The 15,163-nt window shown below is 46.3% G+C and overlaps 1 protein-coding gene across 4 annotated transcripts in view; it reads right to left on the bottom strand.

Moving 5' to 3' along the window:
- Positions 1-14,283, bottom strand: part of LOC102565633 (P-selectin) — a 36,260-nt gene extending 21,977 nt beyond the window's left edge. For all 4 annotated transcript variants that reach the window (XM_059728248.1, XM_059728249.1, XM_059728250.1 and 1 more), the window contains exons 1-5: positions 14,176-14,283; positions 10,116-10,206; positions 4,374-4,763; positions 3,445-3,552; positions 2,660-2,842 (exon numbers count right to left, since the gene is read on the bottom strand). In XM_059728248.1, the coding sequence (XP_059584231.1) occupies positions 2,660-2,842; positions 3,445-3,552; positions 4,374-4,763; positions 10,116-10,206; positions 14,176-14,274 (871 nt within the window). In that variant the 5' untranslated portion in view covers positions 14,275-14,283. The remainder of the gene's footprint in view (positions 1-2,659; positions 2,843-3,444; positions 3,553-4,373; positions 4,764-10,115; positions 10,207-14,175) is intronic.
- Between the last annotated feature and the right edge of the window lie 880 nt (positions 14,284-15,163).

Here is a 15,163-nt window from a genome sequence, read left to right as displayed (position 1 = left end):
ATAGCTGTTCTAGACATGGAGTTGCCCAGCTATGCTTCTGCACAGACCGGCCTGATCCTAGCTTATCTGTTCTAGCGCTATATTGTGCACAGAGGGTTCTTGAATGAGAACCAGGGAAAAGAAAAGTGCATGTAAAGTTCAAGTTAGCCAGCAGCAGGGAGCTTGTTCTGTTCTACAGCTCTTTAACACCCCTGAGCACCCTACCCCGCTCAGGCAAGCCTTCTGCTCCAATATAAGGCTCTTGATTTCTCACCCTAAAACCTTGGCTGTTCCATTGGCAAATTGTTTTATTCTTATGTCCACAAACTCAGATGATTGTGAACTGCCTCAGCAGCTTGGTGGTTCAGAGGGCACTTGAGTAAGGATGATCTACAGATTCTGTTATGAAAGGCTATGGACAGCGCCTGTTGTACTAGCCCCTTTACAAATCCTGGGAGTTTTCCTGGACTCCCTGAACCCTCCTTTAGTAAGGCAGGCTCCCCACAGTAATAGGGTGATGAATGGTCAAAGAACTGCATGGTGCTTCCTACTATATGGGGAAGTTGGATGCAGGCTGCCCGAGCCTGAAGACCCTCTGGGCAGCAGACTTTAACATTGCAGGACATTGTCCTGCTGTCTCTACCACCAGTTTCAGCTCCTCAAAGCTGCACTGGTCACAGATGCTTTCCACTGTGGCAGCCCCCCATAAAATCAGACTTCACATTTTTGAGGAGGCCCACAAATCATTTTCTGCCACCTCCAGCCAGCAGAGTTTGCTGTGCGCTGTGATCATACCGCTGGGCAGAGGGTTAGCTGAGGCTGTCAGGGAGGGTAAACTGGAGGGTACTTTGCATTCACCTCAAAGCTATCTGTTCCCACAAAGCTCTGCCTCTCATCACATATCTGATCTCAGTTTTTATCATGTTTCCACTTTCAGTGCTGCTGGCCTGCACCATCTGGTTGGCCAATTTCTATAACCACTTCATGCTTACTTCCACACTTTCCCTTCTGCCGTGCTTTCCTGAACTTGATTTGAACAGATACAGGGGGATAGCAACTGAATGCAGGGAGCTGAATACAGACGCTGGGGAAAACACCAGTGAAATGTGGTGTCTTCTTCTGGTGTCCAGACTTTCAAAAGGGGTAAAAGAATTAGAGAAGGTTCAGAAAGATGCTGCAAGGTTCATTCAAGTTCTGGGAAATCTGCCTTATGTGGAACAGCTGGAGAAGCTCCATCTGCTTATCTTATCCAATTGAAGAAGGTCAAGAGACTGCTGGATTTATAGATTTTAAGGTCACCAGGGACTGTTTTGATTATCTAGCTTGACCTCCAATCCTTATTTAGAATTCAAGTGCTCTGGGAGGCACCACATCCCTTGCTCATTTGTTTCAAGGATCCACTACCCTCCCCGTCAGGAAATTCCTCCTTTTCCTAGATATATTTCTCCAGCTCCCACCTCCAGTGCTGATCTCATTCTGTTGCTCATTGTTCAGCCAAGAAGTGGCTTTTCCATATGTTGCCAATAGCCAAAAGCTTAAGCTGCTCTGGGATACAAAGGGATTGCCCCTTCCAGGGATGCTTTTGGTCTAGGGTCTCCCCCAGTACTCAGGGGTCTTTGAATAGAATTTTGCACAGCCCAAAGCTCAGCCCTGTGAACATCTGGTGACTAGCATCAAGCTTTCCTTCCTAGCACTGGGTTTGTGCTGGTTACATTTCCAAAGGCAACAGCTTGATGAATTGGATTAAAAACTCAGTATGTTTGAAGATGGAAGTAGAGGGTCTCCTACTACCTCTTTTGGGTATGCCTGGCAGATGTCCCATCCTGTACATACATTAGGTAAATGCATGCCATGTGGTCCTTTGAAGGCACAAAGACACTCTGTGCTGTGTGCAGCAAAGCTATAGGTCCCCTTCTTTCTTTACTGCTAAAGGCCTTTTATCCAGACCCTGGAGCCATTTCCCAAAAGGTCGGATACAAGCTAGGTGCAGAGCTGGAAGCCACAAAAGAAAGAAATGGCTACATCAGCCCATTACAAAAACAGGATTTCCTGGCTGGCCTGCTGTTGTTACTCTCTAGGGGTAAGTGGTGGAGCTCCTTAGGAGGTCCTCAGCCCCAGCAGCAGCATTTGCTTCTCCGTGGCCTCCTTGCCCAGTTTTTGTGGAAACATGTCCTGGCCTTTGCAGATTGAAGACCTTGAAGAACAAGTGAGCGCTTGGTGAGGGGGAGCAACAAACAAAAGAAGATGGGCTGACTATGGCAGGCAGGACTTTGAGTGCAGTTCTGCTCTGTGGAGGGAAAGGTACAACTTCAGAGCTAAAACAAACAACCCATGAGAGGATAAAGTCAGCCAGATCATACAAAAACAAGTAGCAAACTGATAAATCGTTCAGATAAACTGGTAAATCATTCAGGATTGTATAACCCCCAAACAGATGGAGAGATTAGATAGGTCTCTAGGTCAAAACAGCACTGCAAATGTTGCATGGGAAACAGTATTAGATACTAATTTTAGCCTGGGCTGTAGAGCCTGGGGGTGGAGATTTGCCCAATTTCTTATGAACTTCAGAGGCATTTGGGGAACTCAGCCTTGTAGGATCAGTGAATCTCAGTCCAAATGCAGCATGAGCTCTTTTCTTTGGGGATTGGGAAGCCTCATATTCGCACTATTATGTTCCTACCTGTACACTCTGGAGTCTCTCCTGACCAGTGTCCTGAAGCCAAGCACTGCAGCATGTCCCTCCCTTGTCGTTCAAAGCCCTCCTTGCAGTGGAACTTGCAGGTGGAGTTATAGCTAAAATTCCCCAAGGGGTGGCTGCAGTCCATGTTCGTTTGCCCAGGGTGAAGTTCTTGGCATGTTACAACTAAACAGAAGACACAATGCAACTAGCTCATTTGTGGTTATTTTAAGCACACCTGCCTGACGAGGTTTCCCAAATCCCCAGCCTTGCCAGAGGCCATGTCTGGTAGCTGAACAGAGGCTGAGGGCCCCTGTACCTGCTAGGTAAGAGACTTGGCTTTGGTCTCCTGCTCAGGGAGATGTTGCATATACAGCCTAGCATGGAGACACAAACCCATGGGGACAGCATGCTTAGCCCCTAAGAGGGACAGTGGTGGTTCATGCTGCTCAACAGTGTCTCCTCCAGACTGACAGAGGAATGGGAATATGGCCCTGCTCCTCAGGAGGACAAATTGCTCTGGCTCTTGCTTCCGGGGCTTGAGCTGGGGCAGGAGACTTTTATAAGGTGGAGGGGTCAGGTGCTTTGGGAAGTTGCTGGGCCCCTTGGTTCCTCATGGGTGCTCAGGCCATTGCCCCACAATCTTTCTGTATGAAATAGGGAAATGAAGATATGTCTTTTTCCCTGCCATGACAAAAATGAATGATCCCAGTACAGCAACTATAATACCTGCCACACCAGGGTTCTCTCTTTCATCAGCCCTCAGCCCAGGGTCTGGCTGCACTCACCAAATTCACATTCAGGCCCGTAGAAGCCAGGGTAGCAGTCACAGGTGTAGTTCCCTATGGTCTCCACACACTCGCCTTGCTGGCTACAGGAGAAAGTGTTGCAAGAGGCTGCAGAGATACAGCTGGGTTAGGTTCCACCTCACAGCCAAGACCCAGCACCACAGTTCAGCTCCCAGGGATCCATCAGTCCCAAAACTGTCTGGACTCATGCATTCCATCCTGACTATGCTTACTCATGATGGACCCCTTGCTAAGCCCTCTAAAGTCAATGGAAAGACTCCCACTGGCTCTGGTGGGCTTTTGCTCTGGCCCTGCAAGATCATTTTGGTGCTCCAGAGGTAATTACATTTTGTGGAAGCAGCAACTGCTTTGCCTGAAATAGACTGGATGCAAAGTTCCTTCTTTTGACATAGCTACTTCAGATAGAGCTGCCTGAGGTTTAGATTAAGCATGAAGACTCTATTTTGTCTCCAACAGGTGAGTGAGAACACAGGCTCCAAGTGTTGCCAAGACACAGGTACCTCAATGGGCAAAGGGGGCTTTGGGACAAAATGAATGCTAAGGTCAAAGCAAGACTGATTCCGTACCCAAGGCCTGCTTCAGCTTCTCGCTCTCTGTACCACCATTTATGAGGAAAAACCTTAGGATAGGAGTGACTTGGAGAAACAGGGTCGGGGCATAGAGAGGACCAAGACAAGCAGTTGCTTTCAGGGTGATGAGCATAGGGGATGTAGGCCTGCCCTTACCAGACATGGGTGGCTGTCACAAATGCCTATCGCCAGAGAACCCTAATTAACCCCTTGACCTTCAGGTCAAAGATTGAATGGGCCATGGGGACAGACTAACCCTAAGGTGAGGGTTGGAGCAACCTGACTGGGAAGAGTAGGCTAATTTGCTGTTTCAAGCTGTCCTATTTATATGGTTGTTACCTTTGTAACACAGCGCCTTCTTTTTCTTATTGCAGCGCTCATCATTCCATTTCCCAGCCTCTTTGTCCCTCTTGATGTATATCTCTACGCAATCTTGGCTGGATCCTTTATTATTAGGCTCTTTTTCAGCCCAGTTCTCAGCCTCTTTTGTCAGGGGTTTATTGGTCCCACCCCAGGTCCAGATGTCTTCTATCTTCCGTATCCCAATCCAGTAGTAGGTCTTACTGTAAGGTAAGGTTCGGTTGAGATACTCAATTTCTGCTTTGTTCTGGATTGCCACGAGGTCAGTGAAATAAGTTTGACAATATTTCCTGGCGTTTTCCCATGTGTAGTCATGTTTGTCAGTATAATGGTACGTCCAGGCGTCCACTTCCACCTGAGTCGCAAGCACTATTGGAGACAATAACAGACAAAATTGGGAACAAAATGGGTTACCAGCAGTGGCAGGAACACTATTTGGTTATCAATGAAGAGCCCCAAATTATTTTCTGAAGGTTTAAGCAGCATGATCCACTGTGATACTTCCCACCATAAGATCATGTTTCCAGTTGCTTATAACTTTGTCAAACTATAAGTCACTGGGCCAAACCTTCTCATGTTTCAGGCCAAATTATTTCTGTCTTTCTTTGAAAGGTTTCAGCCAAAGCAGTTCAGGTGTTCCTAAGAAAAATGCTATATGTGCACATATGTGGTTTAGCCCACATGAAAATATTCTGGTGATATCCCCTCTAGTGCTAAGAGAATCCAACACTCCCAGGCCTCACCATTCCTATACTGAACTCCTGTTGGTTCTTCCTGGTTCAATGAAAATCTCCCAAAAGGAGGCATCTCAGATATCAGAAAACTCATTGCAGTGCTTCAGAGATCAAGTCTTATGCTGATGTTGTACAGGTCCTCAGCCGACTGAGAAGTACCAAAAGGATTTCCCAGGGAGCAAAGCTGCTTAACTTATGATAGCCTGAACCAGGAAAATACTGCTCCTGTACAATCCAAGGATTGTAGCACTGCATTAAAGTAGCTAAATGACTTCTGGCTTGGGAGCCTGCCCACACTGGAAGGAGTATTTCTGGCTTGGGGTCACCAATTTAGAGGGGTTTTGTGAATGCACCAATTGGCTTTGCCTCTCAGCTGAGCTTATTCATGCACTTGCAACAACCCATGAAGCTGGTTATTCTCTTTCCAGATCAAAAAGTTGTGTGTCTGGAAAGGGATGCAGCTCATTGCACTCTGGTGTTGCCTGGCATCATGGTGAAGTGGTATGAATTTGTCCAGGATAAAAAAATTAAACTGGTATAAAATCCTAATTGTTAAAATCCTTAAGGCGCCTAGGACAACTCCCCACCACCCATGTTCAGATTGTTCCAGCCCAAGACATATTTTGTAGTTTTAAAGGGGCAGGGGAGGAAGGAATTTAAGAAATTTCCTTAAAACAGTCCTTTACAAATGGCTTTTGGAGGGCAGCAAAAATGTGTACAGTTATGTAATTAAAATTTCCTTTTGCAGCTTTATCTAGCGACTAGAAACAATGTTTGATTCCAGAAGTGGATCTGAATATTCTCAATGACTGAAGTTCTTTGGATCTGAAAGTGGCTTCAGGTTTCAACAAATTGAAGCCAGAAGGCACTTTGATAGGTTTCATAAAAGTGAATGTTTGAAAAATCAAGTTTCACAAAAGTGAAGAAGCTGGCAAAGCTTACACATGAGCAGGAAGAAAAAAAAAACCAACCGGAAATCTAGCTTGAAACTTGGCATGGAACTGAAGGTGACTTAACTGAAAAACACAGCATGTATTTGTGTTAGTTCTCATCATTACTTAATTAACTCAAGACATCACTACCACCACTGCAGTCCAGTGTCTCAGTCACAATCAACTATATGAAAATAGTTTTGTGGTTGGATAAAGTCTTAAATCAGTGGGGGCCAAACTTTTGGGCAGGCATACCATAAATTAAGCCCTGTGCCCTTCCAAGTGCCATGCTGATACCATTCCCCTGCTTGATCCGCTGCTTTGTTTTCTGCTCCCTGCCCTTTGCTCCTCACCTGATCTGCAGTTCTGTTTTTGCTCTCTGCTCTCTGTCATTGTACTGCTTGCCTCCTCCCTGATCTGCTATGTGCCACACAGAGGCTGTCCATGTCACTTGTGCTGCATGCTGCAGGTTGCCTACCCCATCTTAAATAATAAAGTACACTGACATGCCTTCATCTGTGGCATCCAATTCAGGGAACATATCAAGTTCAGAGGTCTTAATATCATTTCAGGGTTTTTTACTTCTCTATGTTGCTCAGCAAAAAACAAACAACCCCCCCAAAAAACCCAAAAACCAATAGTACACAGGAAATGCCATTTTGTTCCAAAAGACAGTCATATTGAAATTATTCAGAAAATGAAAAGTCCAGAAAAAATTGGTTTAGAAATATAAAATCAGTTCAATGTTAAGCTGCATCTGCCTATGGTATTGCAATGTCTCATGGGAGCTAAAGTTCAGGAACCCCATTTCTATTCCCCAGTGGGACAGAGTTTATGGCTGGTCTATCTTTCCCAAGCTGTTTCTACAATTATGTGAGTCACGTGATGTACCATGCAGCTCCATCAGTGAGAAGTCTGTGGTGCATTGTGGAAGATATAACCTGCAAGAAGTCAGACTCCCTGGAGAAAATCTGAGCATGAAGCACCCTAACTGTAGCTTCCCTGGGACATCATGACACCTTGGACGGAGTATGATCAAACTGATTAAAAGTGGAACATTTCAGTTCAACAAACCCAAGTGTTTGGATTTGCATCAAGCTGACTTGAAAGAAAATGTTTTACTTCAGTTTTCTCAATTAAAAAATGTGGCAAAAATCTGAATTTTGCCATAGGAATTTTCATGGAAACCGCATTTTTCTTGAAAAATAATTTGAGGGAAACTTTCCAACTAACTAAATTTCTAGCCCTCTCTCCTGCCATGTAAAGATTGTCCAGAAATCATCAGAATTTGGTCCTCCATTTGAGAATGCGCTGCTAAATGTAGAGGAGAGAGCAGTTAAACAGAATGCATCCTGTTATTTGTACATGAACTGAAACATGAACCTGGTTTGCATTTAAAGAGCTTGGTCATCTTTCCATTCTGCTGATTGCTCATTCTGTGCTCCAGACTCTACATATCTGTCAGTGAGGGCTCTGAAAGTGAAAAAGTCAGAAGCACAGGTTTCAAACAACTGTTTGGGTGGTATGTGTAGCTCAAGAAGAAGCAGGATCTGAAATCTTACAGGTCATCTCCCCAGGAGATGCAGACTTCAGCTTTGTTGACACAAGACACACAAGTGATTCAGTTTGGGATCTGGAATGTTGCCTGCTTGTTTAATGACAACCATAATAATACTGGGCCTTCTGAGGTTCACAAAATCCCACAGGCCTCTTCCAGCTCTTGTGCTTGGGTTCCAGCTGGAACCTGGGAGTGTAATCTAGATAAATGACTGAAAAAGTAAGCAGAACGTATGCGAACTAGTGGAAATGAGAGTCTGGTTCAGCAAGTGCTTTGGAAAAGGATTCAGGCATACAACTTTTCCCAGCTCCTGTACTCATTCCAGGGTCCAAAGAGACAATGAAGATTTTTCAGTGCAGGCCATGCCAAACTGGTAGGTCATGGATGAAAGTGATTCTCAGAAGATGCAAAACCAGCTTGCCCAATAACATTTTTCTTTTTCTTTTGCTGCTTCTTGCTGAGGAAAAGCCACTTTTGGGCAGCAAGAGTCAGATCCTTGCCTAGTGCATATCAATATTGATCTCTTGAGGTTCATGTAACTGATTTACATCAGCTGAAACTGGCCCTAGCTAGGTATGAAGCATGTTCCTGTTAAGAGAGCACTTGCTACAGTTTACACCTAATTTCCTCATGAAAAATACCACTCAGGAGAGCTCTGAACTGGAGACAAGATCTGGATCAACATGTGCAGCTCAGCCCATGCAAAAAGCACCAGCATGTCTACGACCATATCTGAGCATATCTGTACCCACAGCAGGCACTGACTATGAGGAGGCGCCAGAATCCCCCTTACCAGGAGTCTCTGTTTCAGCACAGTCACAGAAGTTTAGGGCTGGAAGGGACCTCGTGAGATCATTGGGTCCAGCCCCCTTGCTCTGGGTAGGAAAGACTGCTGGGGTCAAATAACCCCAGTCAGGTGTGCATCCAGTCTCCTTTTGAAGATCTCCAGGGTAGGTGCCAGCTGCACCACTCCAACTGGGAGTCTATTCTAGAGCCTGGTCACATGAACTGTGAAGAAGTTTTTCCTTATATCCAGTCTGAAACCTGCAGGAGAAGTGCTGAACTGCCCACGTCTGCCATAGGAGCTGGGCAAAGCAGGGCCACATGAAGTAGTGCATCTGCAGGGTAGGGGGAGTGAAGCAAGGGGAATGGTGCTCCCCTCCCTTCCTGCTTTCCTCTGACCCTGCACAAGCCTTTGCAGTGGCAGCAGAAGCCTTGCACTGCCTCTGCTTGGCCACAGGAGCTACACCAAAAAGTGTATCTGGGTGGTGAGTAGGGTAAACAGAATAGTGCTTGCCGCCTCATCTCCCCTGCCCCAGTCTCCTGTGGGTGGCATACCCTCACCACTGCCCCCATCCCCATGCCAAGTGCTCAAGGAGTCCCCTATACCACTGTTCCACAACAGGTAGGGGATGTACAGGAGAGGAATACAGCTGCTTCCAGCTGTACCATTCTCAAGGGAGAGGTAGTAACTGTCAAGCTTCAAAGCTCAGGCTGCCTAGTCAAGGCACAATCTCAGCACAATCTGTGACCTTTTGCAACAAAGCAGGGCCCTACTTTGGTGGGGTTTTGCCTGACAGCCTGACAGCACAGTTATCACAGCTCTGGGAAGGAAGCCTTTTTGTATTTTCACAGTACAAACAGGGAATGACTGCGCCAACAAACACAAGCAAGCCCTTTCTCCATTAATATTCTCCCTACAGCAAGAGATGATGCCGGAAATGGAGTAGAGGCTCTTCTATGGCAGACATGATGCTAGAGGTGAGGAGTAGACCCAGGTAAGACCCTTTCAGAGGGGAGACCTTAGGGGGGTTTCTGACCCAGCTGGGTGACTGGGAGCTAAAAGGAACTGTGTACAGGCCACTATCATTGTAAGTAGTGTGGAAGCATCTGGCTCCCTCCAGCTTGGGCATGGAGTTGTATTTGGTAGGTAGTTATTAGTGACTCTCTACCTCAGCTTCTGGGGTCCCATAGGGGTAAAGAACAAAGATAAGGGGTAAGAAGGGAAACAATTTAATTCCTTACACATGGATTTAAAAGTCCTGCTTTAAGTACCCCAGCATGGGAAGCATAGGCGACTGGTGGGGCGGGGGGGGTGGCACAGGGGGCATGTGGCCCCCTGACAGGGCCATCTCTCATCACTGCTGGGTGCTTGCCAGCCCCCTCCCTGCCACTGACACCGCCGGCAGCTTCTGCATGTGCTTGCCATCCCCGTCCCCGTTATTGCCGCTGGCTTCTGCAGGTGCCCCCCTAGACTCAGGAGGCACCAGTTGCCCATGATGGGAAGTATGAATAAAACAAAATGGTGTATTCCAGCAAATCTGCCTGCAAAATGTCAGGTGCCATGCTAGAGTGGCCCCAGGCAGTCTTAAGGGGTGTGATGGATGGTGTCACAATAGCTGCACTTCCCTTCCTAAACTTTCCCATAAATAAAGGCCAGCAGAACCTGCCAAAGCAGATCTCCCCACAGCCAGTGAAGAGCCACAGGAAGGCTTACCCCAGCTAATGGCAATGAAGCACAAGAGTCGGGTACTGTTCCAGCCACAGCTCCAAGATCTTCGACTTGAGTCAAATCCTATAGCAGTGCCCTGGGGAATCAGAAGAACATAGGAACATTAGCCTGCTGGAATGTCACACCAGGGTGACACAATAGCACCTCCTCACCCCCATCACTGTGCATTGTACTGGGCCAGCGCACACACTACTGGCTACACTGGGCTGCTCCTGCCTTTTCATTTACATTGACATTGCAAATAAAATGCAGATTCCAAGAAGGCAGAAGATACCAGCCTCTGAGGGGGGAGAAAGGACATGGGGAAAGGAAAGGGATGGACATTTAGGCAACTGATCAGATTAAGCAACATGACTCGATCACAGTTTGCTAATTGGTGTAGTAGACAGCAAAGAGTGGTGTGGCATGAAATCTTATTGGCCAGTGTAGGTAGGGAAGCAAGTTTTGTTAATAAATTAGCTGAAGCATGTGCATATTGGTAACTCTGAACAACAGCCAAGTGTACTTGAGAACTCTCCACAGCCAAGCAATGTGGTAACCAGTCATGGAATTGAATAAAACTGAGAGCTTTAAGCTGCCATGACAGGACACTCCTTATTCAGCATGAGCAGAGGCAGGACACAAGGGAAAAGCAACCCATCAAGGTGGAGGAGTATGGTCTGCAGGAAGGAAGGGTGAAGGAGATATCATCATCTTCATTGTGACAGGCAAGAAGGTAGGATGAGAAAAAAGCAGCTTGGCCAGGCAGCTTGTGAACTGAATTGCAAATCAAGGCATCCCAACTACGGTTGATCCAGATGCCAGACAAGATGTAAGAATTCTGAAATCCTTTCCATCTAATGAGCTTTCAGCTAGGTAGGTTTCCCCCCAACCGTCCAATTTTTTTTAATGTTCTGTGGACAAAACTCATTTTTCACTTGTTCACAAAGGAAATAACAGTGGAGAAAAGGTGCCATGTGATGACCAGGGCCTACGGGAGGCGGGGAATGAGGACACAGTTATATCAGGCCCCCAAGCTTGCCCCCCCAAATGAGAATTTTCTTTATTAATAAATATCAAAATATAATAAGTAAAATTGATAAAATAAAATGCAAGTAACTTGTGTATAAATAAAATAGAAGTATCAGCTCTAAAATACATATTGCAAAAGTTATGAATTCAGCTAAGAATTACTCTTATTTTCTGTTACTCAAATGGGAGTGTATGTGAGGGTGGGTGGGGGGAGAGGGTGATACCATAATGGACTGAGCCCCCTACAATTTCTCTCACAAGCTCTGGGGGTGACTGACTAATCAACACTGGCCCCAGAAGAGGGACTCCAACACATGCAAACCAGCTCCAGCAAATGACGGCGGCTGAACAGAACTAAGCCACAAGACACAAAGGTCAACAACAAATGTGAAGAGCAGGCACGGAAAAGTCAAGCATGGAGAATCCAAGCACGAAAGTAAACCAGAAACCAGATGAAATTCCTACTTGCAGGATCCATCAAGCATTTCTTTTTTTCTTTTTTTTTCTTTTTAAAAAAAAGCAATATTTCAAAGAAAAAAATGGTTTTCAATTTTGCAGAACAAAAACCCTATTTTTGAAAGCAGGTTGCTTTTCAACAAAAAATATTTTCATTTCTAAAGTCATGGGTTCTGGTCACAGCTGCAATCCCAACTACTTGTAAGACCTGGACTGAACCATATACACAGCCTTTGGGATATGATTCCCCACACACCCTATGCAGATGTTTACACCTGTATGAACAAAGTGACTGTCAATGTGGAAAGGAGCATTTTGCACCCAGTTGGGTGCACACGGATGGGAAGGTTTGTATGAGATGTCAGGAACTTGCAAACAGGCTTCCTCAGCTTCCATTTCTCCTACCTGTACTGGGACCAGAACATGCATTTAGGCATTTCCTGAGTGTCAGTAAAAGGAGACTAGGAGATGCTGAGTACTTTGTGACTTCTAGGACACCAGTGCCAGCATGTGGGTTGAGGGCAGATTTCTCCTGGGTATAGCAGGAGCAATGCTGTAATGCATTATGTGACCAACTTGCTTTCCCACCTGGTTAAACCATTACCAAACTCCAGGCCTTCTTCCCCCATATGCTGTCAAGATTCTTTGGGTAAACGTGATATCTTTTATTAGACCAACTAAATAGTTGGGGAAATTGTTCTTTGCAAGCTTTCAGGTGCAGATGCCTTTCTTCAGGCATAGGGAGAGTCTGCTGGTGCTTTGTGCTCCCCTGGATAGAACAGAAGCCAATATGCAAAATACAGGTCTATGAAAATGCAAATACGTAGCAGACAATGTTCTTTGGGTAAATCTGATATCTTTTATTAGACCAACTCAAATAGTTGGAAAGGTATGGCAGTAAGGATCAGAGGCCATGGGAGACAATAGGTGTGAGAATGGTGTGGGGAGGGGAAAATGTTGACGTGGTGATAGAACGTATCTGGTAAAATGTAGAGAGGCTCCCTGGGGTTACTTGATGGCAGGCAGGTTATAATGTGCCATAAATTCAATATTGATATTTAGTCCATGATTTTTTGTATCCAGTAGATTTATAAATTTAAGTTCATGGGTTCATCGATGAAAGGTGCTTTGTAAATGCCCTTTGAGGATTACAACTGAGAGATTGGAGAGAGAGTGGTTGTCTTGTGAGAGGTGTGCACACACAGGTAATTGGGTATTATTGTCTTTGACAGATTTTTGGTGGGGTCAGCATTCCCCCTCCCCCACATCTACCTGTTTCACACCTATTGTCTCCCATGGCCTCTGATTCTCATTGACTTACATTTGCATTTTCATAGACCTATATTTTGCATAATATCTTCTATTCCATGCAGGAGAACACAAAACACTAGCAGACTCTCCCTATGCCTGAAGAAGGGTGTTTGTGCCCAAAAGCTTGAAAAGGACAATTTTTCCAACTATTTAATTGGTGTAATAAAATATATCACATTTACCCAAAGAACCTTGTCGCCTATGTCCTTAGACCAACACGGCTACAACCAACACCCCCATATGCTGTGGCACTTTAATAGCAGTGGCTGAACCACGCTGTTGCACAAGGAGCTGAGAAAGAGGAAGCTTTAGCTGATTAGGGGCTTGGTGAAGAGGAGGTAGAGGGGGGAAGGTTCAATGTTCTTTGGTCCTCAAAACTCAGGTTACTTATGGATGCATATTGTTGGCTGATTCTTTTTGGCAATCTCCTGAGGCTGATATACTTCATACTCATGCTTGGCTAGCAGTGATACATTAAATCATGCTGTCTTCAGCTCTCTTGCCCATCTTACCTGCTCTCCCTAGACCCATGCCCATTACAGGGTCTGCTGCTACAGGTGCCAGAGGCTCCTAATAACCCCCTCCCAGGTGAATGGAGGAGTGGGGACAGAGAACAAAGCCATTTGATTCCATATGCTCTGGTGGGAAGGTAGAAATAAAGGCAAGGGAGCAAGCAGGGGGCAGAAAGACAAACAGGGGAATTTTCCACGTGTATTGTACCTTTGGCTTCTGCTTTCACTCAGGAATTTCTGACAGATGGGAAGGGGATGTGGATGCCAATGAGGATGCTAGTGACAGATTTCCAGATCCAGATGACTGGGTTTATTACAGCTGGACCAGCAGTGGGGGAAAGCTCTCCTCTGACACTCACCAGCAGTGTTGTTTAAACTGGGTGATTCTCAGCTAATTTGGCACATCAAAGAATTCCCTGTTCCCCCATGCATGCTATAATCATCCCTCCTTGTGGGCACACAGACAGCCCATTATGCCCTGTGCTGGTGCCCAGCGCAGGGCACTGGGGGAGCACTCTGAGGGCAGCTGGCACATTCTTCCATTGCCACCTGGGTCATCTCCTGTTCTGGGGTTCCCCAGGAGATTTCCCACCCTCAACAATCTGTGGGAGGCACTGTGCCTAGCACTGCCCTGTCCTCATCAGTGGCTTGAGCAAAGGAAGCAGGTTTGTGAACAGCCTGTGTGGCTGGGCTGCTCTTTGTACAGATCCACCCCGGTAAAGCCAGCCATGTCCCCATGAAGGAGCAACACTTACCATGTCCACTGCAGCTCCTTCACTCCTCTCACTCAGTCCCCGGACAAATGAGTGCAGGGCTCTGCACTCCCTTTCTGCACCGACTGCGCCTCTTAGCATTTCCTTTAATTGCGCAGAACATAGCTGCATCCCTTTCCTCTTGCCCCCTCCCCCATGAGTCAGAACCATGTTAACCCTTGCCAGAGGTTGCTGCTGGTTCCTGCCATGGCCTGTCACAGAGCATGGCAGCAGTGCCACATTCAGAGAGGAAACCTCAGTGCCAACAGCTATCTCCTGGAATATGCTGCTGCCAAAGCCCAGGATAGAATATTTCCAAATTACCAGTGCCTACTCCAAGCACTTACTTGAGATCAAATCTCTAAGCATTGAAAATGGAGACATGAGGATGATGTCTGGATTGCTGACTGTGCCCTGTGGGGACTCGTGTTCCATCTGTGAATGGGAATAGTAGGCATCCCAGGAAGGTGCAGCAGCATAAAGCTAGGTCGCAATGCCAGTGATGTCTCCCCAAGGGAGAAGTGTCCAAAGAAAACTGTGCAGCCAAGTGAGGGACTTAAGGTTCAGCTTCAGGTGTGCGAGGTGCACTCCTGACTGTCCTTTTTCATGTGCAAGGGGCTAGGGAATGGAAGGAGACAAAATGTTGACCCTTAGGTGCCAGCAAGGGGCACAGCAAGTGGTTGACCTGGGGGTAATAATAGACCACAGTATGAATATGAGCCAGCAGTGTGATGCTGTAGTCAGTAGGGCAAATAATACTCTGCCATGCATCAATGGATGCATCTCTGGCAAAATGAAAGAGGTGATTCTTCCGCTCTACTCAGCACCAGTAAGACCGCAGCTGGAGTACTGCATCCAGTTCTGGGCACCACACTTTAACAAGGACATGGACAAGCTGGAGAGAGTCCAAAGAAGAGCCACCCATAATGATGAAAGTCTTACACGGCAAGCCATACGAGGAAAGGCTGAGGAATCTGGGACTCTTCAGCCT

Source organism: Alligator mississippiensis, chromosome 5 (assembly GCF_030867095.1).
Source record: "Alligator mississippiensis isolate rAllMis1 chromosome 5, rAllMis1, whole genome shotgun sequence".
In the NCBI taxonomy this organism is placed as follows: domain Eukaryota; kingdom Metazoa; phylum Chordata; order Crocodylia; family Alligatoridae; genus Alligator; species Alligator mississippiensis.
The sequence above is the reverse complement of the archived record's forward strand: the minus strand, read 5'-3'. Positions and strand labels throughout refer to the sequence as shown.